The sequence below is a fragment of the Bos indicus genome, chromosome 15, assembly GCF_029378745.1.
Source record: "Bos indicus isolate NIAB-ARS_2022 breed Sahiwal x Tharparkar chromosome 15, NIAB-ARS_B.indTharparkar_mat_pri_1.0, whole genome shotgun sequence".
NCBI classification, from domain to species: Eukaryota; Metazoa; Chordata; class Mammalia; order Artiodactyla; family Bovidae; genus Bos; species Bos indicus.
In genome coordinates this window covers 42,516,400-42,540,979 of record NC_091774.1, presented here as the reverse complement: position 1 = coordinate 42,540,979, position 24,580 = coordinate 42,516,400, and the positions used below count along the sequence as shown (strand labels likewise).

Sequence of the window (24,580 nt, the reverse complement as noted above, 5' to 3'; positions counted from 1 at the left end):
ACTCAGCGCAGCTATTATAGTCCTTTTTAAAATCTGGACTTAAAAGAAATCAATAAGCAAATGTTCAGTGTGGATAGACCCAGTTGAATGGTATTAATGATACTGTGTATTTTCTCTAAACCAACTGTAAACTTGAACAGGTGCCATTCAATTTCAGTCAAGTGTGGAATTAAGATCTTGGTCTTTGCTAATCTAATCCTCTTAAAAGTTCTTTTATTACTTAAATAGATTAGACCTTCAAATTTGATCAACTAAACAGAATCAATCCTACTACACTTACAGCTTAGTAGAGGCAATAAACCTATTGGGGAAATGTGGCATATTATTTGGGTAACATCCAGGATCCACGATACAAAAGAAAAAAAATCTCCTTTATAGGAGATTCTTTCTATAGGAATTCTTTATAGATTGATCAGGAGTTGAATTAAGGACATTCATGATTGCCCAACTTATTGTTTCTAGGAATATGGATGATTTTATTGTATTTTAGAGCAGCAGCTGGGATAGGAGGAAGCTTAATAATATTCGTTCCTTCATCTTCACCAAAAGTTCACTGGCCTCAAAAAGGTTAAGAACCACCTATTCTAATCTACCCATTAGTGGATAAGGCTTCCTGATACTCTATGACTGCTGCCATCACAGTTTTTCACACAGTTGATATACTCATTTATCTTAAATTTAAAGATGAGTTAAGAGACACAGTGTGTCTCTTAATTGATGGTGAAAATCCCTTAATTAACTAAAAATAACTTAAAAAAAAAACCACCCAAACCCACAATCCATTGTAAAACTAAAAATTACTTTTAACCCCCCCAACCAAACCAAAAAACCAACTCTTTCTAATGGATTTTATAAATTATCATTTAACAAATAAAACCTAATGTTTTTTAAAATAAATGATCTCATAAGATACTTTAATTTTTAAGAAGTCATTTTAGAGCTATGTAGGGTGTCACTTTAGGATTCCACAGTCAGTTAAAATCCAAAAAGAGAGGTACACGATAAAGATCAGAGTTTACTACTTACTGCCTTCCTTCGGTATAAAAATTTCTGACATATGGCAATTATATAACCAGTGAAATTTAGTTAACCTGGAAGAGCCATCAAAATCATTTTACATAGTTTTACAAATAAATATTAATAAAAACCAAATTATAAATATTTATTTCTGCTATATTATAGTATACTAATAAATACGGTTCTAACCACCAAAACAGTTTAAGCTCAGAGCTGGAAGTTTCTATCACTCTTACCTTGGTACAGACCACTCGTACAACCACTTTCCAAAAGGCAGAGGAATCAGACCCAGGTTGTACCTCAAAGAGAAGATGTTTTTCCTGGCCAGAAGCCACTTTAGCAGTTCTGAAAAGAGGCAAACACATTCATTAATTTTATGAAAAGTCATATAAAATAATGGAGCCGTGAGCCCAGATTCAAGAAAGTTTAAGGCAGAGGAGGAAATGTGAAGAAAACACAGAAAGGCAAGTAACAGTAACGGTGATTCTAATAGTTAGATTCTTAAAATACAGGGATAGAAAATGTTTTGACTATACACATACAATTTAATTTCCAAAGTGGACAGCATAGTGGAATGATGTTTATAAATCTATTTTTTTTCAGATCTGTATCTCAATGGTCTTTAAATTTCTAATAAAAACATTTAGGAAAAAATGTGTACAAAGAATCAGGTACTTCAAGAAAAAATTTAGCTGGTTTCATTTATCCCAGTTTTGACTACCACCTCAGATATATATAAAATGTGAAAAAATCTTGCTCTTGGTTGAGGAACAACACATATTTTTAGAGATAATTCTAAACTGGATAAAGCAAATGATTTTGAGACATAGAACTTCACTCTCTTCCCCTAGCAGAGTCATTCTAATTTACAAAGAAAGAGAATACTAACATAAGAATATAACACTTTTTAGGATAACTCAATATTGTGCATATGTCAATTTAAATCAGTTCAAAGACATAATTAAGTATTGCAGCTCCTTTTTTACTTTTTAAATAATTACTCACATTTCTCTCTGAACACCAGTGGGGATATCACATTCAGAAGTAAGTAACTTTCAGCTAGATAAATTGAGGCCATTGAAAATTAAGCAACTAGCCCTAGGTAACAAAATCAGCCAGTTAAACTAGTACTGCCGGTTGTCAGTTCCATTTTCTAGCTATCAAGTCATGCTTCTTTTATGTAAGCTTAACTATATAACTCTCAGACAGCACTGCATTTGTGAAATGTCCAACTCTGGTCCAAGGGAATTGGTTTTAAGAAGCAAATATAGTCAGAAACATTCTGTGCTAAATAAATAAAAGGGAGACACACTATACCACCGTCTCTGTATTACACAGTAAGCTTAGCTTGTGGATGCTTTCATGGGACACACTTTATCCAGTGTCTTTAAACCAAAAAACAAAATTTCAAAGGACAGACTAGATTTTTTTGTACATAAGTTCTAAGACTTTAAGGGATGGCAAATGTCATTGATTACTGGTTAGAAAGTTGAAACAATAAACTTTACAAAAAAGTATTTCACTTTTATGATACTATTAAATTCACAATCCAATTTTATTTTCTAGGAATGTGTTCTCAAAAGTAATGCCTCAAATGCTACCATTTGTATGATCTTAAAAAAAAAGAACAACAACAAAAAGAACAAAATAAAATGCTGGAGTTTTAAAAACCATGACTACATTTTTATTATAAAAGATCAGACAATAAACAAATACAGTGTAAAATCCCCCTTATCTGCCCACATCTCCATCAGCTCCCCAGAGACCCAATGTGTATCCTTCCAGTTCATCTTCTATGCATTTACATACAGGATCCATCCCTATATCCATACAGGGTTCTTTTTTTTTGGCTTGTTTTTAATGAGTGAAATCCAATGTTTTTAAAAGAAATGCTCTTCTAATATAACTTTTAAGAGTTAAGAATGCTTTATTCTTCATGACTGGCTGATGACAGGATGCTCCAGTCATGTCCATAAAAGATATAGCTGTAACAAAACTTAAGGAGTACATTCATGTATTTTACCCTGAACTGTCAATGGTGACTATAATATAAATTGATATATACTAAATGGTCCCAAACAGCTAGATGATTTTGTTTGGCCTTTTCCAGGTTTAAGGAGAGGTAATGTGGGATAGCGGGAAGAACTTTAGATTTAGGGAAAGCTGGTTGATTTAGGGAAATCAGTAATTACTTTAGGCCTCAGTTAAAACATCTGTCAGCAGAGTGCCCTGCACATACTCTGTGTTCAGCGAATGTTAGCTAAGTTGAATAGACTAAAGAGAGAACCTTTAAAAGGTTTAAAAGGCAATGCCAATAAGTTATAACTATACCCTCAGGGAGATAGAAGATACATATATAAAGAGTCAGATATAAGTGCTGCTAGAGGAAGACTTAATAGAAGTGACATCTGCTCTCCTGTCACTAGGGAGAATACACACAAAAAATGGAGTATTTTAAAAGTATAACAATCTGGGGTCTTTCAGGGACAAAGAGCCCTGTGTATTTTAATATCTTCTATACAGATCACTGCACCCCACTCCAGTACTCTTGCGTGGAAAATCCCATGGACGGAGGAGCCTGGAAGGCTGCGGTCCATGGGGTCACTGAGGGTTGGACATGACTGAAGTGACTTAGCAGCAGCAGCAGCATACAGATCACTATAAAAATTGATTTAATAAAGAATAATTCACAAAGAGAAGGCTAAGTTCTATTAGGTGTGCTCTTTAAGGAGGCAGAGAAGTTTATATTCCATCTTAGAAATCAATTCAAGAATTAAGTAGAGATTTAAAGAAAGTGAAAGTTGTTCAGTTGTGTCCAACTCTTTGTGACCCCATGGAATATACAGTTCATGGAATTCTCTAGGCCAGAATACTGGAGTGGGTAGCCTTACCTTTCTCCAGGGGATCTTCCCAACCCAGCGATTGAACCCAGGTCTCCCGCATTGCAGGCAGATTCTTTACCAGCTGAGCCACAAGGGAAGCCCCAAGAAAACTGGAGTGGGTAGCCTATCCCTTCTCCAGGGGATCTTCCCGACCCAGGAATTGAACCAGGGTCTCCTGCATGCAGGTGGATTCTTTTACCAACTGAGCTAACAGGGAAGTCCATCAAAGATTAAAAGATGACCAGAGATTTAAAGATGATAGCTAATTAGAAAATATTTATAAACAAAACATCTTATTCTTCAGTGATGAAAAACGAATTACTACCATATAGGCGTGTATCTGGCAGAATGGTTCAGTGGACAAACACAGATTTATTATCTAGATGAACTGGTTGATTGTCAGAAACCTGAAGTGCCCTTTGACTATCCGAGGTGCCTTTCTCTAGGTGACTAATTGGTATATTCTCTTATGTTATGCACCTTCTTCAGTGCTTTCAAACAAAGGTCAATTTATATGCCTACGATCAAAATTCAATTTTAAGTTCTTTCCATTCGTTTAGTCCATTTCAAAATATGACATATTTTGAAATAGTCACATAGAAAGTCTTAAGGTATTCAATAAATACTTGCTACCCACTGCTGCTGAAAACACTGTCTTACCAATCAACACTTCTGGTTATTTCCCAGACAGTCACAACATTGGAGCATATGTTAGGGAGAAAAAATAAAATGAAAAAGAGCAAGTCTTACACATCATTAAGTTCTGCTACTCTTCCAAGAAATTCTTCATAAGTTAAGGAGCCACTTTCTCGAACCAACATGACATGTTTTGCTACTTTTTCTGGTAACTTGTTAAGAACCAACTGTGTCTGATCCGAAATTTGCTGTCCCATGATGAGATGATGTCTTATGAAATCCAAAGAGTGTTGCTTCACATAGTTTCTGTCAAATATACATAAAAGTTACTTTTATGTGCAATATAAAAATGGCAATATACCCATCCCTTCAAGAAAATAAAAACAAGAATACTTTTAAGTGAGATCTCAATAAACTTGCATGAACCTAAGGTGGAATTTAAACAACTATAAAGATTTACAGTTTTATTTTTCTAAAGATCATATAAATAAGAAAACAGGATTCATTTATCTTATTGGGAGGGTGCATTTCTATAATTTTGCCTACTTGGCAACCATTACACACACACAGGCATTTAATTGACTGTATTTAATGGGAAGCTTATTTACCTCATATAATTTTCCTAAAAACATTTCCTGACTGCTCACCACATCTCAGGCTTCAAACTAAGGGCTTTCTTATACTATCTCATCTATTTTTTCCAATAACCCTAAGAAGTGGGCATTATTATAGCCCTAGTTGACAGATGAGGAAATAGAATTGAGTGACTTATCTAAAGTTAAACAGTTGGTAAATGGTTGAAGTGAACTTTAAACTCATGTGTTTTAGACTCTTGTGCTTATATTCTTCAGTTCAGTTCAGTTCAGTTTAGTTGCTCAGTCGTGTCCGACTCTGTGACCCCATGGACTGAGGCACGCCAGGCCTCCTTGTCCATCACCAACTCCGAGAGTTTACCCAAACTCACGTCCATTGAGTCGGTGATGCCATCCAACCATCTCATCCTCTGTCATCCCCTTCTCCTCCCACCTTCAATTTTTCCCAGCACCAGGGTCTTTTCAAATGAGTCAGTTTTTTGCATCACGTGGCCAAAGTATTGGAGTTTCAGTTTCAGGATCAGGACTGATCTCTTTTAGGATGGACTGACTGGATCTCCTTGCAGTCCAAGGGACTCTCAAAAGTTCTCCAACACCACAGTTCAAAAGCATCAATTCTTTGGCGCTCAGCCTTCTTCACAGTCCAACTCTCACATCCATATATGACTACTGGAAAAACCATAGCCTTGACTAGACAAACCTTTGTTGGCAAAGTAACGTCTCTGCTTTTTAATATGCTGTCTAGGTTGGTCATAACTTTCCTTCCAAGGTTATATTCTTAAACACTATAATATTCTATGATGTATAATCATGATATAATAGATCAGCTAAAATTTTTATTGTAGAATTACTATATTTATAAATGTGCAAGTTAATTCTAATTGTAAAATATATGTAAATTTAACAGATTTTTCAGCTAACTGAACTCTCTTACATTTTCTGCTTAGGAAAAAAAAGATAGTGCTTTTGCTTTTTAACTCCTCTAGGTATTTTAAACTTAGAATTTATGTAACTTGTTTTCTAAATATAAAGGTGATATTTTAGTTAAAAGGCTAGATCACTAATAACCTACTATCAATGGAGATCAATAAGTTACTGAATTGGCTTAAAATTTGATCACAAAAATTTATTTAGTCATCATTTAAATCTTTAAAGATTCTATGTATCATGGCTAGAGAAGAGTTGGATATGTTTATTCTAGATAGTTTTCTTTCCTTTGGGTAAAACACAAAGATAAACTTTTAGTATTTATCTACACTGATATGTTATATAACTGAATAAAGAAATCCGATTCAATATATATACCACTACTAATAACAGGAAAATCAACTAATATTTGTTGACCACTTCTCTTGTGTTACAATCTTCTAGGCACTTTACATGTATTCATAAATTTAGTCATTTAAATCTTTGTAATAACCATTTTACAGATGAAGAAACAAGATAGTTAAGGAAAAAGCACAGAGAGGTTAAAGTAACAAAGTCACAAAGCAAATAAGAGTTTTTAAAAAAATAAAGTTGGAAAGAGAAAAAAGCATTAGAATAAAAAAAAATCTAGTTCCCCCTCCTCCAAGAAATTCCATTTTACTTACCCATCAAAGAGTATCATTTTACCTCACCTGAATTAATACTCATAGCATATAAAGCAGGTAAAATAGTAACAATTTATAGCAAAAGTTTTGTCAGGAAATCTGCTTTAACATTTAATTAAAAAAGTTAAAACTAAAATATTATCTAACTTTAAAACATAAAATCATTTACAGTAAGGGTTCTCAGTAACCATAAATATGCAAATTTTATCTTTAGGTATCCAAATCTATTATATTTGAGGCTTATTCTTTTAGTCACTTTAAATATAGGAAAAGTACAACTGTTCTAAAAAGATAAACTCGACAATTACTGTTTTGAATCTGAGCCTACTTGGCAATGATAAGTATGTATTACAGAGATAAATGAAAGGAAGTTGTTGAGGAAGATCCAAGGCACTAAAAAAAAAATCTCTGAAGGCAAAATTACATATTTTAAATATAGCCAAGTGCATTCATAACAACTGTATTCAAACAGAAACAAAGATTTTGGCCTAGAGGAGATCTCAAGAGTATTCAACATTAGTGACTCCTGGATTTCATAGACTAGTCAAGTCTCAAAGCCCCATGGTGCTGCACATTTGTTTCGACAGTGTCCAACAATAAACAAAAAAAAAATCCCTAAACTGTAACAAAAAACTTAAGAACTTACAACCTAAGAACTAGAAGGATATATTAATAATACTAGAATAAAAGCCCTTCCCAAGAAGGCAGTAATTTTACACTGACATACACTAACACTACTGTCCTTATTTTTCTTGTTCTAATCCAAACGTGTGAAAACATCATCAGGAGCCAAAGGTCGTACACCAGTGCTAGGGAGCCACTGTTACACAGCCTTTGAAAAATTAAATTCAATAAGCACCATACCCCCTGCACTGTGCCATGTTCTGGGGTTTCAAAAGTCAGTGCAAGAAATGTGGTTCTTGCCGTCATGGAGCATCAGATACAATGGGGAAGAGACAGCAATTGCATAATGAATACATAACTACAAAATGATAGGGCTTCCCTCCTGGCTCAGTTGGTAAAGAATCTGCCTACAATGCAGGAGACCCTGGTTCGATTTCTGGGTCAGGAAGATCCCCTGGAGAAGGCGTAGGCTACCCACTCCAGTATTCTTGGGCTTCTCTTGTGGTTCAGCTGGTAAAGAATCTGCCTACAATGTGGGAGACCTGGTTTGATCTCTGGGTTGGGAAGATCCCCTGGAGAAGGGAATCGCCACTCCAGTATTCTGGCCCGGAGAATTTCACGGACTGTATAGTTCATGGGGTCGCCAAGAGTCGGACAGACTGAGCAACTTTCACTTTCACCAAAGTGCTAAGCCAAACAAGTATAGGGTATTGAAAGCCTAAAGCCTATAAAACGGGGACTTGACCTAGCCTTGTCAGAGAAGTCCTTGGGCAAACATTTGATCTGCCATCAGTCAGCTTGGCAAGGGGAGGACAGTCCAGGCAGAGGCTACAGAAAGTGCCTAACACAGGGAGGAGTATGGTAACTTTGAGGTAATTAAAAAAAAAACTCAAGTGTGACTAAAACCTAGACAGAGGACAGGGAGACTGCCACCAAGAGATGGGATGTTTACCAGTTTTGTTGATGACAAAGACAAGACTCCAGGCCTGCTCAATCCTCAGATGACTAAAACAGGAATGAATAATATCCACAGAATACCAGGATCAAGACTGAAAGTGGATACTTATTTTCTGAAACTGAATAAATTACATCAAATATGACTAACTTGTTCAGGATCTAACCTAAATATGTTTTAAAATGCACATAGGTAACATATGCTTAAAGGTAATTAAAATATAAATGGTCTGAAGGTTCTAGTCAAATACGGATAAGAAAGATGCTAAAATAATCCTAAATTCTTGCTAGAAGCAGATGTCCAGAGCAAGGGCCTAAAATTCCACTATACTCTGTAATGGTTCCAACACACTGAAATTTGGACAGGGAGGCCTGGTGTCATGGTGTCATGGGGTCGCAAAGAGTCGGACAAAACTGAGCGGCTGAACTGAACTGAACTGAACTGAAGCAGTCACACTTACTGTTTTAACTAATTAATCAATTAACTTGACTGCATCGGATCTCAGCTGCAGCACTCAGGATCTTTGATTTTCACTGTGGCATGTGGGATCTTTAGTTGCGGCCTGAAGACTCTCAGCTGTGGCATGTGGGATCTAGTTCCCCAAAACAGCGATTGAACCCAAGCCCCCTGCACTGGCAACAGAGTCTTAGCCACTGGACCACCAGGGAAGTCCTCCCAGCAGCCACACATTTAAAGAGCACAATCATTTGAACATATATGGGAAAGCACACAACATGTTACAGATCTAGAGAAGGAAATAAAGCAATTTATTTCAGATAATCATGGTTCAGTAACAACATGACAGGTTTGTTTAAACTCTTGAAGAGCTTTCATATGGAAGAGTAAGTAACATTTATTTTAGTTACACACACCAGAATGGCCAGTATAAATTAGGCTGATTTCAGGTCACTATAAGAATTTTCTATCATCCACAATCATCTGGAAGGGTTAAGGGCAATCATCTAGAAGGGTTAAAAGCATGTGTGCCTGCTTTCATTGGAAAGGTGGATGTGCTTAAGCAAAAATAAGTTCATCTAATTAGTGTTTTAGAGAAAATTCTTGCTTGAATGAGAAGTGGAGAAGATGTTCTCTAACCTAGTATTTCACTCTCAAAGTGAAAACTTAAATTCTCTCTAGCATTCCTATATTGATTTAATAAAAATGCAATAAAATATTCTACTCAACCAGACTGAAAACTTTACATTATACCTACAATTCTTAACAAATAAAAAAATTAAACTTTTGAAATATATGGTCTTAAGATTTCATGTACAACATTAATGATAATTTAATCAATATGCCCACCAAACAAATAATAAAGAGATCTGGTTGCTTGTTTAATGAATTAGAAAATGGTGCCTTCTAAGAGGTAGAATTGTGGGAGGGAGGTTCCAGAGGGAGGGGACATATGTATACCTATGGTTGATTAATGAAGATGCATGGAAGAAGCCAACACAAAAGTGTAAAGCAATTATCTTTCAATTAAAAATAAATTTGAAAGTAAAATTAAAGAGGTTAAATTGTCATTATATGCAGATTTCATTATATTATATATAGAAAACCCTGAAGATTCCACACAAAAACCACTAGTTCTGATAAACAAATTTAGCAAGGTAGTAGGATATAAGATTAGCACACAGAAATATGTTTTAAAATTGCAGCCCTACTCCCTCCAAAAACAAAAACCTTAAACCTGACCAAGGAGCTGAAAAACTTATATGCTCTCAGAACTATAAAGCACTGATAAAAGAAACTAAAAATACATGTGTATTTATGGCTGAGTCCCTTCACTGTAAACTACCACAACATTGTTAATCAGCTATACCCCAATACAAAATAAAAAACTATGAAGTTTAAAAAAAAACACTTTGAAACAAATTAACATTTACTCAACAAATTTTATGATTTCATTTAGAAAATTCTGATATGACACATTAGCTGCTGCTGCTGCTAAATCGCTTCAGTCATGTCCGACCCTGTGCGACCCCATAGACAGCAGCCTACCAGGCTCCTCTGTCCCTGGGATTCTCCAGGCAAGAACACTGGAGCGGGTTGCCATTTCCTTCTTGGCACATTAGCAATCACATATATTTACTCATAAAAGTTTAATTCATTAAAATTATTCCATACAAATACATGCATATATATATAAATCATAGACATATGACCTTGATTAATAAACGTTTGCTAATATATTTAGCAAAAAAAAAAAAAAAAGAACTACCATATGATCCAGCAATTATACTCCTGGGTATGCTGCTGCTGCTGCTGCTGCAAGTCACTTCAGTCGTGTCCGACTCTGTGCGACCCCACAGACGGCAGCCCACTAGGCTCCCCCGTCCCTGGGATTCTCCAGGCAAGAACACTGGAGTGGGTTGCCATTTCCTTCTCCAATGCATGAAAGTGAAAAGTGAAACTGAAGTCACTCAGTCGTGTCTGACTCTTAGTGACCCCACGGACTGCAGCCTACCAGGCTCCTCCATCCATGGAATTTTCCAGGCAAGAGTACTGGAGCGGGGTGCCATTGCCTTCTCTGACTCCTGGGTATATATCCCCCTAAAAAAGAAAATGCTAATTTGGAAAGGTACATACACCCTCTATGCTCACAGCAGCATTATTTACAACTGCCAAGATATGAAAGCAACTTAAGTGTCCATCAGCAGATGAATGAGTAAAGAAGTGGTATGTAGATATACAATGGAACACTACTCAGCCATGAAAAGGAATGAAACCTTGCCATTTGCAGCAACATGAATAGACTTGGAGGGTGTTATGCTTAGTGAAATTAGTCAGAGAAAGACAAATACTGTATGTTACCATGTATATGTAGAACTAGAAAATAAAACTAGTGACTATAAAAGAAACAGACTCATAGACAACAAACTGGTGGTTACCAGTGGGGAGAGGGAAAGAGGGAGGGGCAAGATAGGGATACAGGATTAAATATACAAACTATTGTGTATAAAATAGATAAGCTACAAGGATATACTGTACAACACAGGGAATACAGCCAATATTTTATAACTATAAAATATCCCCCCCCAAAAGAAAATGGTCCATTTTGTTTCTGTACTGTTTTGAAATTGGTGTCCTAACTTTGAAGAAAATTTAAAATGTGAAGCAGCATATTAACTCATCTTGTAATTGTACTTGGTATCAGGAAACCTGACTATTAACTCCTCAGATTAAAAGGGAAAACTATCTAGAGACTACGGAAAGAGCATGGAACAGTGCCTCTCAACCTGCTTCAGTGGAGAAGGCCCCCGATTCACAGTTCATTTTGAATACCATAAAATGACAAATATCTGAGTCCATCTGAGAATAAAAATATGGCTCTGCAATCTAGATGCAATAAAATCACAATCAAGGGTGCATGCATGTTCACAAAACAATCTGCTGAGGCCACCCTCTCGTCACCCCCCACAGATTTTTCAATGTCCCTCTTTGGTGACTCGGCACATTCTTCTATCACAGCACACATCATCAGTTAGGTCACTTGACCATCCCCCTCTGTGAGCTTCTTGAGGGTAGCAGCTGTGTTCTCTTTTCTGGCAGATACATAAGCACACAATAAATGTTTACCAATGGATACAGAAAATACTGTTGACAGTTTGGGGTTTTTTATTATTCACTTAGTATTTTTTTGACTTTTGTTAACTTGTTCAGTCATCTACTAGTTGGGAGAGAAGCTGACATTAAAAAAACACAGGGAAGAAAAAATATAAAATTTATTGTTAATGTTTAGGTGAATTGAGAAGTATTCATTATTTGGTATGAGCAAAATACTTCCTGTGGATCATGAAACAGCAGTATTGAACAGGAACTAAATTTGTGAACCACTGGCATACAATTTAGCAAAAGATAAATCTCTCGTCAAGACTTAAAGAACTGACCGCTCTCATATTATTGTACCCCTATAATTTAGTCCTTTCAAGCAGGATAACAGTGTGCTTTCAAAAAACATTTGAAGGATTTTCTAAATAAAGAATAACTGTTATTTTGAAACTCATAATATCAAGGATTCCAAAAATGCCACATTCCCTAGTGGGTGGTAACTCATACACTTGATCACTTCTTTTTCTAACAAAATGAACTTTTGTAGTTCAAATATTCTTTATAAAGATACAAAAATCACATCATGGGTAACTGGAAAAAAAAAAAAACCTTCATGAAAATTTAAACCATATCCATTCATAAAAGGATTAAACAAAGATGAAAAGCCTAGACGTGTAACAAGATGACTAGTTCACAAATACTGAAGTATTTAGAAAACGTCTCTGAAACCTCTTCTCCGTGAAATTTTGTACCAATTTCTTTACTTAAAAAAGAGAGATTTATAGTTGAAACTATTTTCACTGTTATTTAGCATCAGTGATGCTAAAAGCACTAAAAACTAAGGTTCCTAAAGATACTATTTATTACTCATTATACTCAAACTCTAGATCATAAACAGATTATCAGCTGTCCTGCAAGACAAGAAATTAAGAGCAGTTATAAAAGACCATACTGAAACAAAGAGACTGGTCAGAGACACTATAGAGTCTGGAATGCCTGTTACAGACTCAAAGATCTTAATCAGACAAAAATTTTATACAAAGAAAAACTACAAAAGGATAGTACTTGGAGACTGAAAGCGTGGATTTCTGGTATCACTAGGGTGTTTACTAGTACATTTCATATCTGGAAAAATGCACTAACTAGACTTTGGACCTTCTCTGCCTTTTGGAGAAGAGAAAGAGAAAGGAAGTGTGGCAAGTGTTTCAATACGAACTAAGAAGGCACAGGTGGTAACACACACCAAATATAAAATGCACTTAAACCAAATGACAAAGAACATATTTTGGAAACATACAATCATATTCTGACGAAAATATTTAGAAGCTGCAGCCAGGCAGCATCAGAGGAAAGGAGAAATATTCATACTATTTTTTGTGTTCTGAATTCAGAAAGCATCGCTTCTTAGAGGGGAGATGCTTTCCAACACAGAGGAGGCTAATTCAGGATTGTTGGTCCGGGGCCCCTCACGTTCCAGATGAAATTCGGAAAGGATGGAGGTCATGTTTTAGCAAGAAGAATGGGCGAGGGAAGATGCAAAAGAATCACTCCATATAGAAGATCTAAGAATGATAAACCATAGGAAGTGTCACGGCCGTTTTATAAATACGCCAGAGACAAGAACTGAATCATTCGGCACCGTGAAAACAGGCCAGGGTCAGAATACAGAGACGTACACTGAAAGGGGCTGGGGATAAAATATTAACAATAACAGTAAGCCCACATTCTAGCACGGTAACACGATAAAAATAACAAAGAAATCATTCCAAAGCGACACAGAAAGTTTCCCTTCCAGGGATGATTACTACAATTAGTAGTAAACTTCTGGTCTTTGCCGGGTCTCACGGTAGCTGGTTTGACGAGCTCAGGCCTTTCGGAAGGGGAGCAGCCTAAGCTAGTTTAGAGGGGGTGGCCGGATTAAGTAGACGGACTTGGATATTTCTGAGCCATCACCCAGGCAAGGGTTTCTAACATGGGGTGTCCACTGCAACGGGGGAGCACAGGTTTCCAGCCTCACCAGTGCGTTAACTCAACACACCCGCCACCCTCCCACCACCGCCCCTCCTCAAGCGCACCTGCACTCGTAACCAACAGCTACGTCCGCTGGCCGACTGACTGCGCCGGCGGCAATATTCAAAAGCAGGTCCGCGCTCGAGGAGAAAAAGCCTCTCCTGGTCCCCCAGAACCACCCTCCCCAAACGGGACGAGCCACTTCCACGCCCTGTCACTGGAAACCACCGGGTTAGAGACAGTGCGACCATGGAAGGGCCTCCCAAGCCAGCTCCTCTCCCTAAGCCGAGGCCTAGAAACTGCGGCGGCAGGGCGGGGCTTGACCCCCCACGGAAGCCCGGCCCTGCAGTAGAGGCGTGGCGGGTGTTCCTATTCCCTGTAGGAGGGCTGAGGAGCAGTTGGGAAGGGAACCGGCAACAGGCTAGCGCAGCAGAGCTCACCCCAGGTTCAAGGCATCGCGCTTCCGGGAGCCGCGGCGCCGCCTCAGTCTCACAGACCCGCAGGCGGCGGCGGCGGCGGCTGCACGGACCACTACCCGGTCGCACTTCAGTGACGCACAAGTCCCGCCTCCAGAGCGTTGCTTGGAGACGGTGCCCAACCTTCTCCAGAGCTTCGACTAGCTGGCTGCGCTTCTTCTGAGGACCTGCGAGGCCTTGGCCTCGGGAGCCATCCGAGAGGGAAGGGTGGCGGCGAAGGCCAGAGGGGGCCGTGCGCTAGAGGCGGCAGCAGAGGCTTCGCCTGGCAGCTTCCTCAAGTCTAAGGCTCCGTGGGGCGGCAGTGGGTGTGGCCTGGCCGACTGCCGCCTCTTCTGGCCCCACTTCCCTAGCGAGAGCCCACCTGGTGACAAAAGGCACTGCGATCCCTGATTTGGTCAAAAGTTGAATTCCAAGTCACTACTTATAAGGCCTCTAATCTCCTACTGGTGATAGCTACACAAGTGAAAGTGAAAGTCGCTCAGTCGAGTCCGACTCTTTGCAACCCCAATAGACTGCAGCCCGCCAGGCTCCTGTGTCCATGGAATTCTCCAGGCAAGAATACTGGAGTGGGTAGCCATTCCCTTCTCCAGGGGATCTTGCCAACCCAGGGATGGAATCCAGGTCTCCCGTATTGCAGGTGAATTCTTTACCATCTGAGCCACCAGGGAAGCCCATCTCATTTCTTTTACGTGAAGGGGGCCCATCGTGCTCTCCTAGCTAGAATAAGAAGTATTAAAGAGAAATACAGGAAATAACCAGCACAGGGTTCAAACCAGTAAGCCCTAGTAAATGACTATTATTATTTTGAACACATGTTGGCGAGATCATGGCTTTTCAGAACGTCCCCAGTGGATAATTGCTATTAAGCATCTGTTGTGTGCCAAATACTATACTAGGCACTTTTTAGGCATTGCTTTTGTTTAAATAGTGCGCTTCAAGTTACACAGCCCGTGAATAATGGAGCAAGGGTTTAGACCCAGGTATGACTCACACTATCATCTTTATGCTTAGCAGCTAAATTACTTAAGCTTGTTGCCAGGCAAGAATGCTGGAATGGGTTGCCACACGCTCCTCCAGGGTATCGTCCAACCCAAGGATCGAACCCGCGTCTCCTAAGTCTACCTGCATTGGCAGATGGGTTCTTTACCACTAGCGCCATCTGGGAAGCCCAATCTTGCCCTCTAACAATAGGTAATATTTGTTGACCATTTACTATGTTCCAAGCCATGTGGTGCTAGTGGTAAAGAATCTGCTTGCCAATGCAGGAGATGCAAGAGACACAGGTTTGATCCCTGAGTTGGGAAGATCCCCTGGAGTAGGAAATGGCAACCCAATCCAGTATTCTTGCCTGGAAAATTCCATGGACAGAGGAGCCTGGTGGACTACACTCCATAGGGCCACAGCAAAGAGTCAGATATAACTGAGCACATGAGCACAAGCCCTGTTCTAGGTACTTTAAAGGTATTAATTCATTTAATCCTTGCAGCAATCCTATGAGGTGTGTAAGTATTATTAATATTCTCATTTTAGTTGAAGAAACAGGCTTAAGAAAGTCAAGCTTTCCAAGGTCAATCTATTAGTAAGGAGCAGAGCAGATTCAAACCCAAGCTGACCAAACCCTGAGCTTCTTGTTTAAACTGTCTAAATAAGATAGTGAGAGGTCATTAGGGCCAGGTCCATGGCCTGTGTACTCTTAAAATTTTTTCTAATTGAAATATAGTTGATTCACAATGTGTACTCCTTTTTTATACCTTATGGAGAGTGTATTGAGGATTATCTCCTTGACAATCAGTACCAAACCTGGCATTCAATATTTGTTCAACATCTGGACATTTGATGAATATTTGAATGTGAGAAAAGCAAAGAGCCTAAAAATGAACCATACATAATGATTTTTAAATATCTAATTAAACAAGGTCCTATAGTTGAGCCTAATCTGGATCAGGAGTTAGGTCTATATCTCTGAAAAATTGCCTTCAATTAAATATAGAGTAGGAGATTCTAGTCAGTGCAATAAAACTAGACAAAGAAACTTTAAAAAAAGCATTCACATTGGAAGGAAAAAAGTTTAACACTGTATTTTCAGACAAAAATACCATGGAATATTACCAAAAAAGCTACTAGAACTAGAAGTGAGTTTCGTAGGATACCAAGTCAATATATAAAAATCAGTTCATGTTTCTATAGTAATAATGAAAAATTAGACTTTAAAATTGTAAAGTACCCTTTAGCAGCAAAAAAATGCCAAACACACACACACACATACATAAACTTAGGGATACACTTGACCAAAATGTGAAAGACATATAAATTGAAAACGGAAATACTGTGAGAGAAATTAAACATCTAAATACAGGAATATATCATGTTCATGGATCAGAAGATTCAGTATTTTTAAAATGTCATTTTTTTTCTCTGAATTGATATATAAACAAGGAAAGTCTAATAAAAATCATAGCAGATTCATTTTGTGGAAATTACAAAGCTGATTCTAAATGGTCTATGAAAATGCCACCTAGAGTAGCCAAAACTGACTAAAAACAACAAAGTTGAGGGACTTACACTACCTGACTTCAAGACTTTATGAGATACAGTGATAATACAGTGTGGTATCAGTGTAGAGACAGACAAAACGGAGTTAACAGAATAGAGTGCAGAAATAGACCTACACAAATATGGTAAATTGATTTTCAACAAATATGCCAACGCAATTCAATGGGGGAAGGATAATCCTTTTAACAAATGATGCTGAAACAAGTGGATAGCATATGATAAAAATAAAAAAAAAATGAAAAGAATCTTGATCCTGTCCTCATTCCATATGAAAAGGTAACTAAAAATGGATCATAAATCTAAATTTAAGTGCTAAAATTATAAATGTTATAGAAAAGAACATAGAAAAATTTTAGTGGCCTCGAATTTGGCAAAGATTAAGAAAATAGCACAAAAAGCACAATCTATAAAAAGAAAAAATTATATTTACTAAATTTCACTTCCTTAAAATTAAAGCTTCTGCTTTTCAAAGCACACTTAAAATGAAAAGGCAAGCCATAGACTGGGAGCAAGTATTTGCAGAACATATATTTGACAAGGGACTTCTAACTATAATATATAAAGAACTGTTAAAATTCAATAAGACAACCAATTTTTTTAAATGGACAAAAAATTTAAATAGGCACCACACCTAAGAAAATACATGGATGACAAAATAAGAACACAAAAATATGCTCAACACCATTGCCATCAAGGAAATGCAAGTTAAAAAGTACAATGAGATATCGCTGCACATCCTAGTCAACAGAATGCCTAAAATTAAAAAGACTGATCATATTAAGTGGGCAAGGATGTGGAACGACAGGAATTCTCATAGACTGCATGTTGAGAATGCAAAATGATACAACTATTTTTAGGAAAACACTTGGCCATTTTTAAAAGAGTTACACACACCGACCATATGATCCAGCCATTCCACTCCTAGGTATTTACCCGTAAAGACTTATACATGAATATTCATTGCAGCATTATTTGTAACAGGCCCAAATTGGAAAACATGGATGAATCTTAAAAACATGGATAAATCTCAAAATAATTATTCTGAGTGAAAGAAATCAGACTAAAAGACAATTCACACAGTGATTTAACTGATATAAAATTCTAGAGAATCCAAACTATAGTAATACAGAAAGCAGTGTTTACTTGGAGTGAGGGATGAAAAGGGGCCAGGGTAGAGAGGAGTGGAAGGGTGGAATTACTTAGATGCAAGAGAAAACTTTTGGGGGTGATAGGTTCATTTTCTTGATTCTAGTGATGGTTTCATGGGTGTATGGCTTCACTGGTGGCTCAGATGGTAAAGAATTTGCCTGCATTGCAGGAGACCCAGGTTCGATCTTTGGGTCAGGAAGATCCCCTGGAGAAGGGAATGGCAACCTGCTCCGGTACTCTTGCCTGGAGAATCCCATGGACAGAGGAGCCTGGTGGGCTACTGTCTATGGGTTCACAAAGAGTCGTACCCTGAGCAACTAACACACATTTCATAGGTGTATACATGTGTCAAAATCTCTCAAACTGTACACTTCTATCACATGCAGTTTATTATACCCTAATGATGCCAATTATACCTTAATGATGTTGGGAAAAAAACATATCTGTTTAAATTCTAAGAGACTTTATATTTCAATCTGATTTGAGCATGGAAGTTAGGAAAATCACTTCTACAAATTACCTTCAATTTTATGAAATAGGGCCAGTACTCTTATATAGCTCATGGAGAATATAATAAGGACTGGACTTTTGGCAAGATCACAAGACTTAAATATTTTAAAATCAACATTAAATTGGTGTTATTACAGACATCTCTAGATCGTTCTGTCTCATCAGTACAGCTCTTTTCTTAACTTTGCACAAGCATAATAATTTAGTTAGAATGTAAACCAATAGGTTAGTAATAAGGATTATCTTAAAAACCAAAATAAAAGAGATTAGAAGTTCTCTCTGGAATAGGACTTATGAAGTTGTTTTGTAGCAAGATAAGGAAGCCTTTATTTTTCTTTAATATATAGAAAAAGTCGAGGAAAAATGTTTGTAGGAAGCCATAAATATAAACAGTTATGGGGGAGGGATAAATTAGGAGTTTGGGATTAACAGATACTATACAAAATAGATAAACAGGGTCCAACTATATTCAATATCTTGTAATAACCTGTAATTGAATCTATATATAACTGAATCACTTTGCTGTGTACCTGAAACTAATAAAAACTTGTAAATAAATGACAGTTTTAAGAAAAGATTTTAAAAAGAGTTATGGGAGAAGAAATCTCTAAGTTAATCCTTTTATAAGAAGAAGGATCCTCTTGTAATGAATCTTGCAGTTTGTAATGTGTATTCAGGTGGCCATAGTTTGTATACGTATTTTCCAGTTAAAACAGAGGCTTTGATAAAATTGTAGTAAACACAGTCCTTTAGTGAAGACCAGGAAAATTTGAGAGAATTTTGAAATATTTTTTCTAGGAAAGTATGTCCAGTGTCTCCTGCTTTTCATAAGGTCACTAAACATCTGTGATAGGGCTGTGGGAATGTATGAGGAAGGCTTTCAGTGGCTACGGGTTGTAAACATTTTTAACTTCCTGTATATAATTCATAAAATCATAAAGTAGAAAGAACTAATAAGTCCTCTTATCAAACATTCTTCTTTCATAGATGAGGAAACTGAGATCCAAAGGTGGGAAATGATTCACTTAAGGGCTAAAGAGCAAGTTAACTAAACTGGGTTAGATTCCAGAAATTTTCTGGCCACTAGTGCTTTCCCTCACAACGTATTACTGCGTTTAATTAGATCGAGGTAGAACACAGAGGAACGGGTCATCTACAGTTAAGATGAAAGCATCATCATTTTCCAGGATACTGAACTTTGAGGTTTTTATATTTGACTGACTCCCCCTCTCAGGCTGCTGCTTCTCAATCTCTGGCCTCAGCCTCTGCTTTTGTTTTTAAACATTCAGAGAGCTCATGCACTCAAAGCTGCAATCATCACCTGTTTACAGATGATTCCCAAGTCAATATTGATTAATGTTAACTTTCATTGGTGTATCAATCCTGTACTTCCCTAATTACATAGGCTGTCTTCTATAGGAATGAATATTACAGTAATGGCACCCAAATGCAACAATTTCTATATCAAAATGGCTTCAATATTTCTTCTGGTCGCTCAGACTCAATCATACGAAGAGATATCTTTCTGTCTCTTAAAGCATTCTGGTATTCTGTACCTTCGTTAAAATTTCTTCTCATTTTTTTAATCCTTTTTTTTTTTTTTTTGAGTTCTTAGTGCTCTATATGTATTATCTCCTATAAGGCTCACAATGGTCCTCAAAGACAGATGTTAAAGATACTAATATCATCTCAGTTTTACAGACAAGAAAACAGTCCTAGAGAGGTGCAATAACTTGCCCAAGTTCACATAGTGCATACATGGCAGAGCAAGGATTCAAACCCACTGTCTGAATTCAGAACCTCATGTCTTAGCTACTGTACTTTCTATTGGGTATAACCCTTTCTTGTTTATTCCTATCATCTCAGCCAAAGTTTCATATTAGATCAATGGCCACAGATAGATTAGCATACCTTAGCTGATCAATCTATCCTGAAACATATTTATTCAGTCTATTCTGTATCTTGCTGTCAGAGCAAGCAACTTAAAATATTAGCTTCTAATATTAGCTTCTAATATCTAATATATGTTTCTCAAGTCTATACCACAAAGGTTCAGTTCAGTTGCTCAGTCGTGGCCAACTCTTTGCCACCCCATGGACTGCACCATGCCAGGCTTCCCTGTCCATCACCAACTCCTGGAGCTTACTCAGACTCATGTCCATCAAGTCAGTGATGCCATCCAACCATCTCATCCTCTTTCATCCGCTTCTCCTGCCTTCAATCTTTCCCAGGATCAGAGTCTTTTCTAATGAGTCAGTTCTTTGAATCAGGTGGTCAAAGTATTACAGCTTCAGCATCAATCCTTTCAATGAATATTCAGGACTGATTTCCTTTGGGATTAACTGGTTTGACCTCTTTTCAGTCCAAGGGACTCTCAAGACTCTTCTCCAACACCACAGTTCAAAAGCATCAGTTCATCGGCACTCAGCTTTCTTTATAGTCCAACTCTCACATCCATACAAGACTACTAGAAAAACCATAGCTTTGACTATATGGACTTCTGTCAGCAAAGTAATGTCTCTGTTTTTTAATATGCTGTCTAGGTTTGTCATAACTTTTCTAATGAGGTGCCGGTGCTCAATATTAAGCCAGAGCAGGTCAAGAAAATGGACCCTAGTGTTTGGCAACAGTTTTAAATGAGTGATTTTACCACCCCATACCCTAAAGATCTATGTGGGTCCTGGGGGAGAGATAGCTCTCTAGACTACCTACTCCCAGGGTTATTATGTTAATCCAAGCCACCTCCTAACACCCTCCCACACAACCTTTCATTGCAATGTACCGTGATCACTAATCTTAACAGAACTCTTCACTGCCCACCTTCCTTTGTCATAACTCATCCCTCACCTCAGGCAAGTTTATTCTCTGCCTCAGCCATCTCAATTTGACCCCAGGAATTCCGATTTTCCTGCCAACATCTCCTCTGCCATCTGCTTTTTCTTTGAACGGCTCTCTGCCTTACTGAAACCAGAGGAATTCACCTCTCTGACAACATTTTTTTGGCTAGGAGACAAGTTAACATTTTCTTCCCTAGCTATCAGGTCCTTCCACAATGTTTTACTGCTATAAATGTTTTACTACTATCAATCAGCCATCCTGATGCCTGCAGAGCAGGAGTCCCGGGTTCCTGACCCAGTGCAGGTCAGGAAGATCCCCTGGAGAAGGAAATGGCAACCCACTCCAGTGTTCTTGCCTGGAAAATCCCATTGACAGAGGAGCCTGGCAAGAGGCGGATACGATTTAGCTACTAAACCATATCGGCCATCTTTACTTCTTTAAGCACTTCCCTCTGGAAGTCTGTTTTTTCCTAAACCAGCTGTGCTTATTAATAATACAGATGAAAGTCATGTTTCTTCTTATGCAAATATGAGCCTCAAACTATCATGTATAATGCAAGGAAAAATCAATCCGATGCATACAGACAGGGCCAGGGGAAACGAAGTGAGAAAATTCAAGAACAACATAGAGATTACTTGCTCCAATCCTGGAAGCTATTCACCTTGGTTTTTTGGGTCCTTATTGTCAGACAGACTAATGGGAAATGGCAAAGTCTATCCTGAGAGAGCAAAACTCAGGTCAGTTTATCACTCTGCTACATGGAAAACAAAGACTAGAAGCAGCTGGTTCAGATTATGTGAAACATGTCTTTTTACAGATAATAAATTTGTACTAATTTGTTTTGATTTAGAATGCTAACAATCCTTCATCGCTATATTCTATGATCACTGATCTCAGCATAACTGTTTATGGCCTCTCCTTGCGTTTGATTGTTAAGTTTTAAAATTTAGAACAGTCTGTCTATTCTGCTTTTTTCATGCTATCAACTTGTTACAAAAACTGGGTGTGTTAGGGTTCAACCAGAGAAACAGAACAAGTAGGAAATATATTCTGAGAGATTTATTGCAAGAAATTGACTCAGTTGTCGGGGCTGTTATGGCAAGCTGGAAATCCATAGAGCAAGCTGTCAGGAAGGAAGGCTGGAACTCTTGGGCATGAGTTGAAACTTCTACAGTTCAGTTCAGTTGCTCAGTCGTGTCCAACTCTTTGTGACCCTATGAATCGCAGCATGCCAGGCCGCCCTGTCCATCACCAACTCCCGGAGTTTACTTAAACTCACGTCCATCAAGTCGGTGATGCCATCCAGCCATCTCATTCTCTGTCGTCCCCTTCTCCTCCTGCCTCCAATCTCTTCCAGCATCAGGATCTTTTCCAATGAGTTAACTCTTTGCATGAGGTGACCAAAGTATTGGAGTTTCAGCTTCAACATCAGTCCTTCCAATGAACACCCAGGACTGATCTCCTTCAGAATGGACTGATTGGATCTCCTTGTAGTCCAAGGGACTCTCAAGAGTCTTCTCCAACACCACAGTTCAAAAGCATCAATTCTTCTGCACTCAGCTTTCTTCACAGTCCAACTCTCACATCCATACATGACCACTGGAAAAACCATAGCCTTGACTAGATGGACCTTTGTTGGCAAAGTAATGTCTCTGCTTTTGAATATGCTATCTAGGTTGGTCATAACTTTCCTTCCAAGGAGTAAGCGTCTTTTAATTTCATGGCTGCAGTCACAATCTGCAGTGATTTTGGAGCCCCCCAAAATAAAGTCTGACACTGTTTCCACTGTTTCCCCATCTACTTGCCATGAAATGATGGGGCCAGATGCCATGATCTTAGTTTTCTGAATGTTGACCTTTAAGCCAACTTTTTCACTCTCCTCTTTTACTTTCATCAAGAGGCTGTTTAGTTCCTCTTCACTTTCTGCCATAAGGGTGGTGTCATCTGCATATCTGAGGTTATTGATATTTCTCCCGGCAATCTTGATTCCAGCTTCTGTTTCTTCCAGCCCAGCATTTCTCATGATGTACTCTGCATATAAGTTAAATAAGCAGGGTGACAATATACAGCCTTGACATACTCCTTTCCTATTTGGAACCAGTCTGTTGTTCCATGTCCAGTTCTAACTGTTGCTTCCTGACCTGCATACAGGTTTCTCAAGAGTCAGGTCAGGTGGTCTGGTATTCCCATCTCTTTCAGAATTTTCCACAGTTTATTGTGATCCACACAGTCAAAGGCTTTGGCATAGTCAATAAAGCAGAAATAGATGTTTTTCTGGAACTCTCTTGCTTTTTCAATGAGCCAGCTGATGTTGGCAATTTGATCTCTGGTTCTTCTGCCTTTTCTAAAACCAGCTTGAACATCAGGAAGTTCACGGTTCATGAATTGCTGAAGCCTGGCTTGGAGAATTTTGAGCATTACTTTACTAGCATGTAGATGAGTGCAATTGTGCGGTAGTTTGAGCATTCTTTGGTAGTCTGGTAGAATTTCTTCTTCCAGGAAGCTTCAGTTTTGCTCTCAAATTCTTTGAGCTTATTGAATCAGACCCACCCAGATCATCTAGGATAATCTCCCTTGTTCAGTACTTAAGTCCTGTCCGACTCTTTGTGACCCTTTACTTAAAGTCAATTGATCAGTACTTTAATTTCATTTACAAAATACCTTCAGAGAAACACTTAGATTAGTATTTGAATAACTAGGGACTAAGAGAAACTAAAGAGCCTCTTAATGAAAGTGAAAGAGGAGAGTGAAAAAGCTGGCTTAAAACTCAGCATTCAGAAAACTAAGATCTTGGCATCAGGTCCCATCACTTCATGGCAAATAATGGGGAAACAACGGAAACAGTGAGAGACTTTTTTGGGGTGGTGGGGGCTCCAAAATCACTGCAGATGGTGACTGTAGCCATGAAATTAAAAGTCACTTGCTCCTTGGAAGAAAAGTTATGACCAACCTAGACAGCATATGAAAAAACAGAGACATTGCCCACAAAGGTCCATTTAGTCAAACTCTGTTTTTTCCAGTAGTCATGTATGGATGTGAGAATTGGACCATAAAGAAGGCCAAGCGTCAAAAAATTGATGCAAGGAGATCAAACCAGTCAATCCTAAAGAAAATTAACCCTGACTATTCATTGGAAGGACTGATGTTGAAACTCCAATACTTTGGCCACATCATACAAAGAGCTGACTCA

The 24,580-nt window shown here is 38.1% G+C and overlaps 1 protein-coding gene across 2 annotated transcripts in view; it reads right to left on the bottom strand.

Annotated features, from left to right (window-relative positions):
• The window catches only part of RNF141 (ring finger protein 141), a 36,688-nt gene extending 22,146 nt beyond the window's left edge, over window positions 1–14,542 (bottom strand). Inside the window, exons 1-3 of one of the 2 annotated variants that reach the window (XM_019975127.2) lie at window positions 14,305–14,542; window positions 4,650–4,841; window positions 1,254–1,362 (exon numbers count right to left, since the gene is read on the bottom strand). In XM_019975127.2, coding sequence (XP_019830686.1) covers window positions 1,254–1,362; window positions 4,650–4,792 — 252 coding nt within the window. In that variant the 5' untranslated portion in view covers window positions 4,793–4,841; window positions 14,305–14,542. Of the gene's footprint in view, window positions 1–1,253; window positions 1,363–4,649; window positions 4,842–13,929; window positions 14,273–14,304 lie in introns of those variants that run through there. The other variant, XM_019975128.2, reaches the window with a different exon arrangement.
• Between the last annotated feature and the right edge of the window lie 10,038 nt (window positions 14,543–24,580).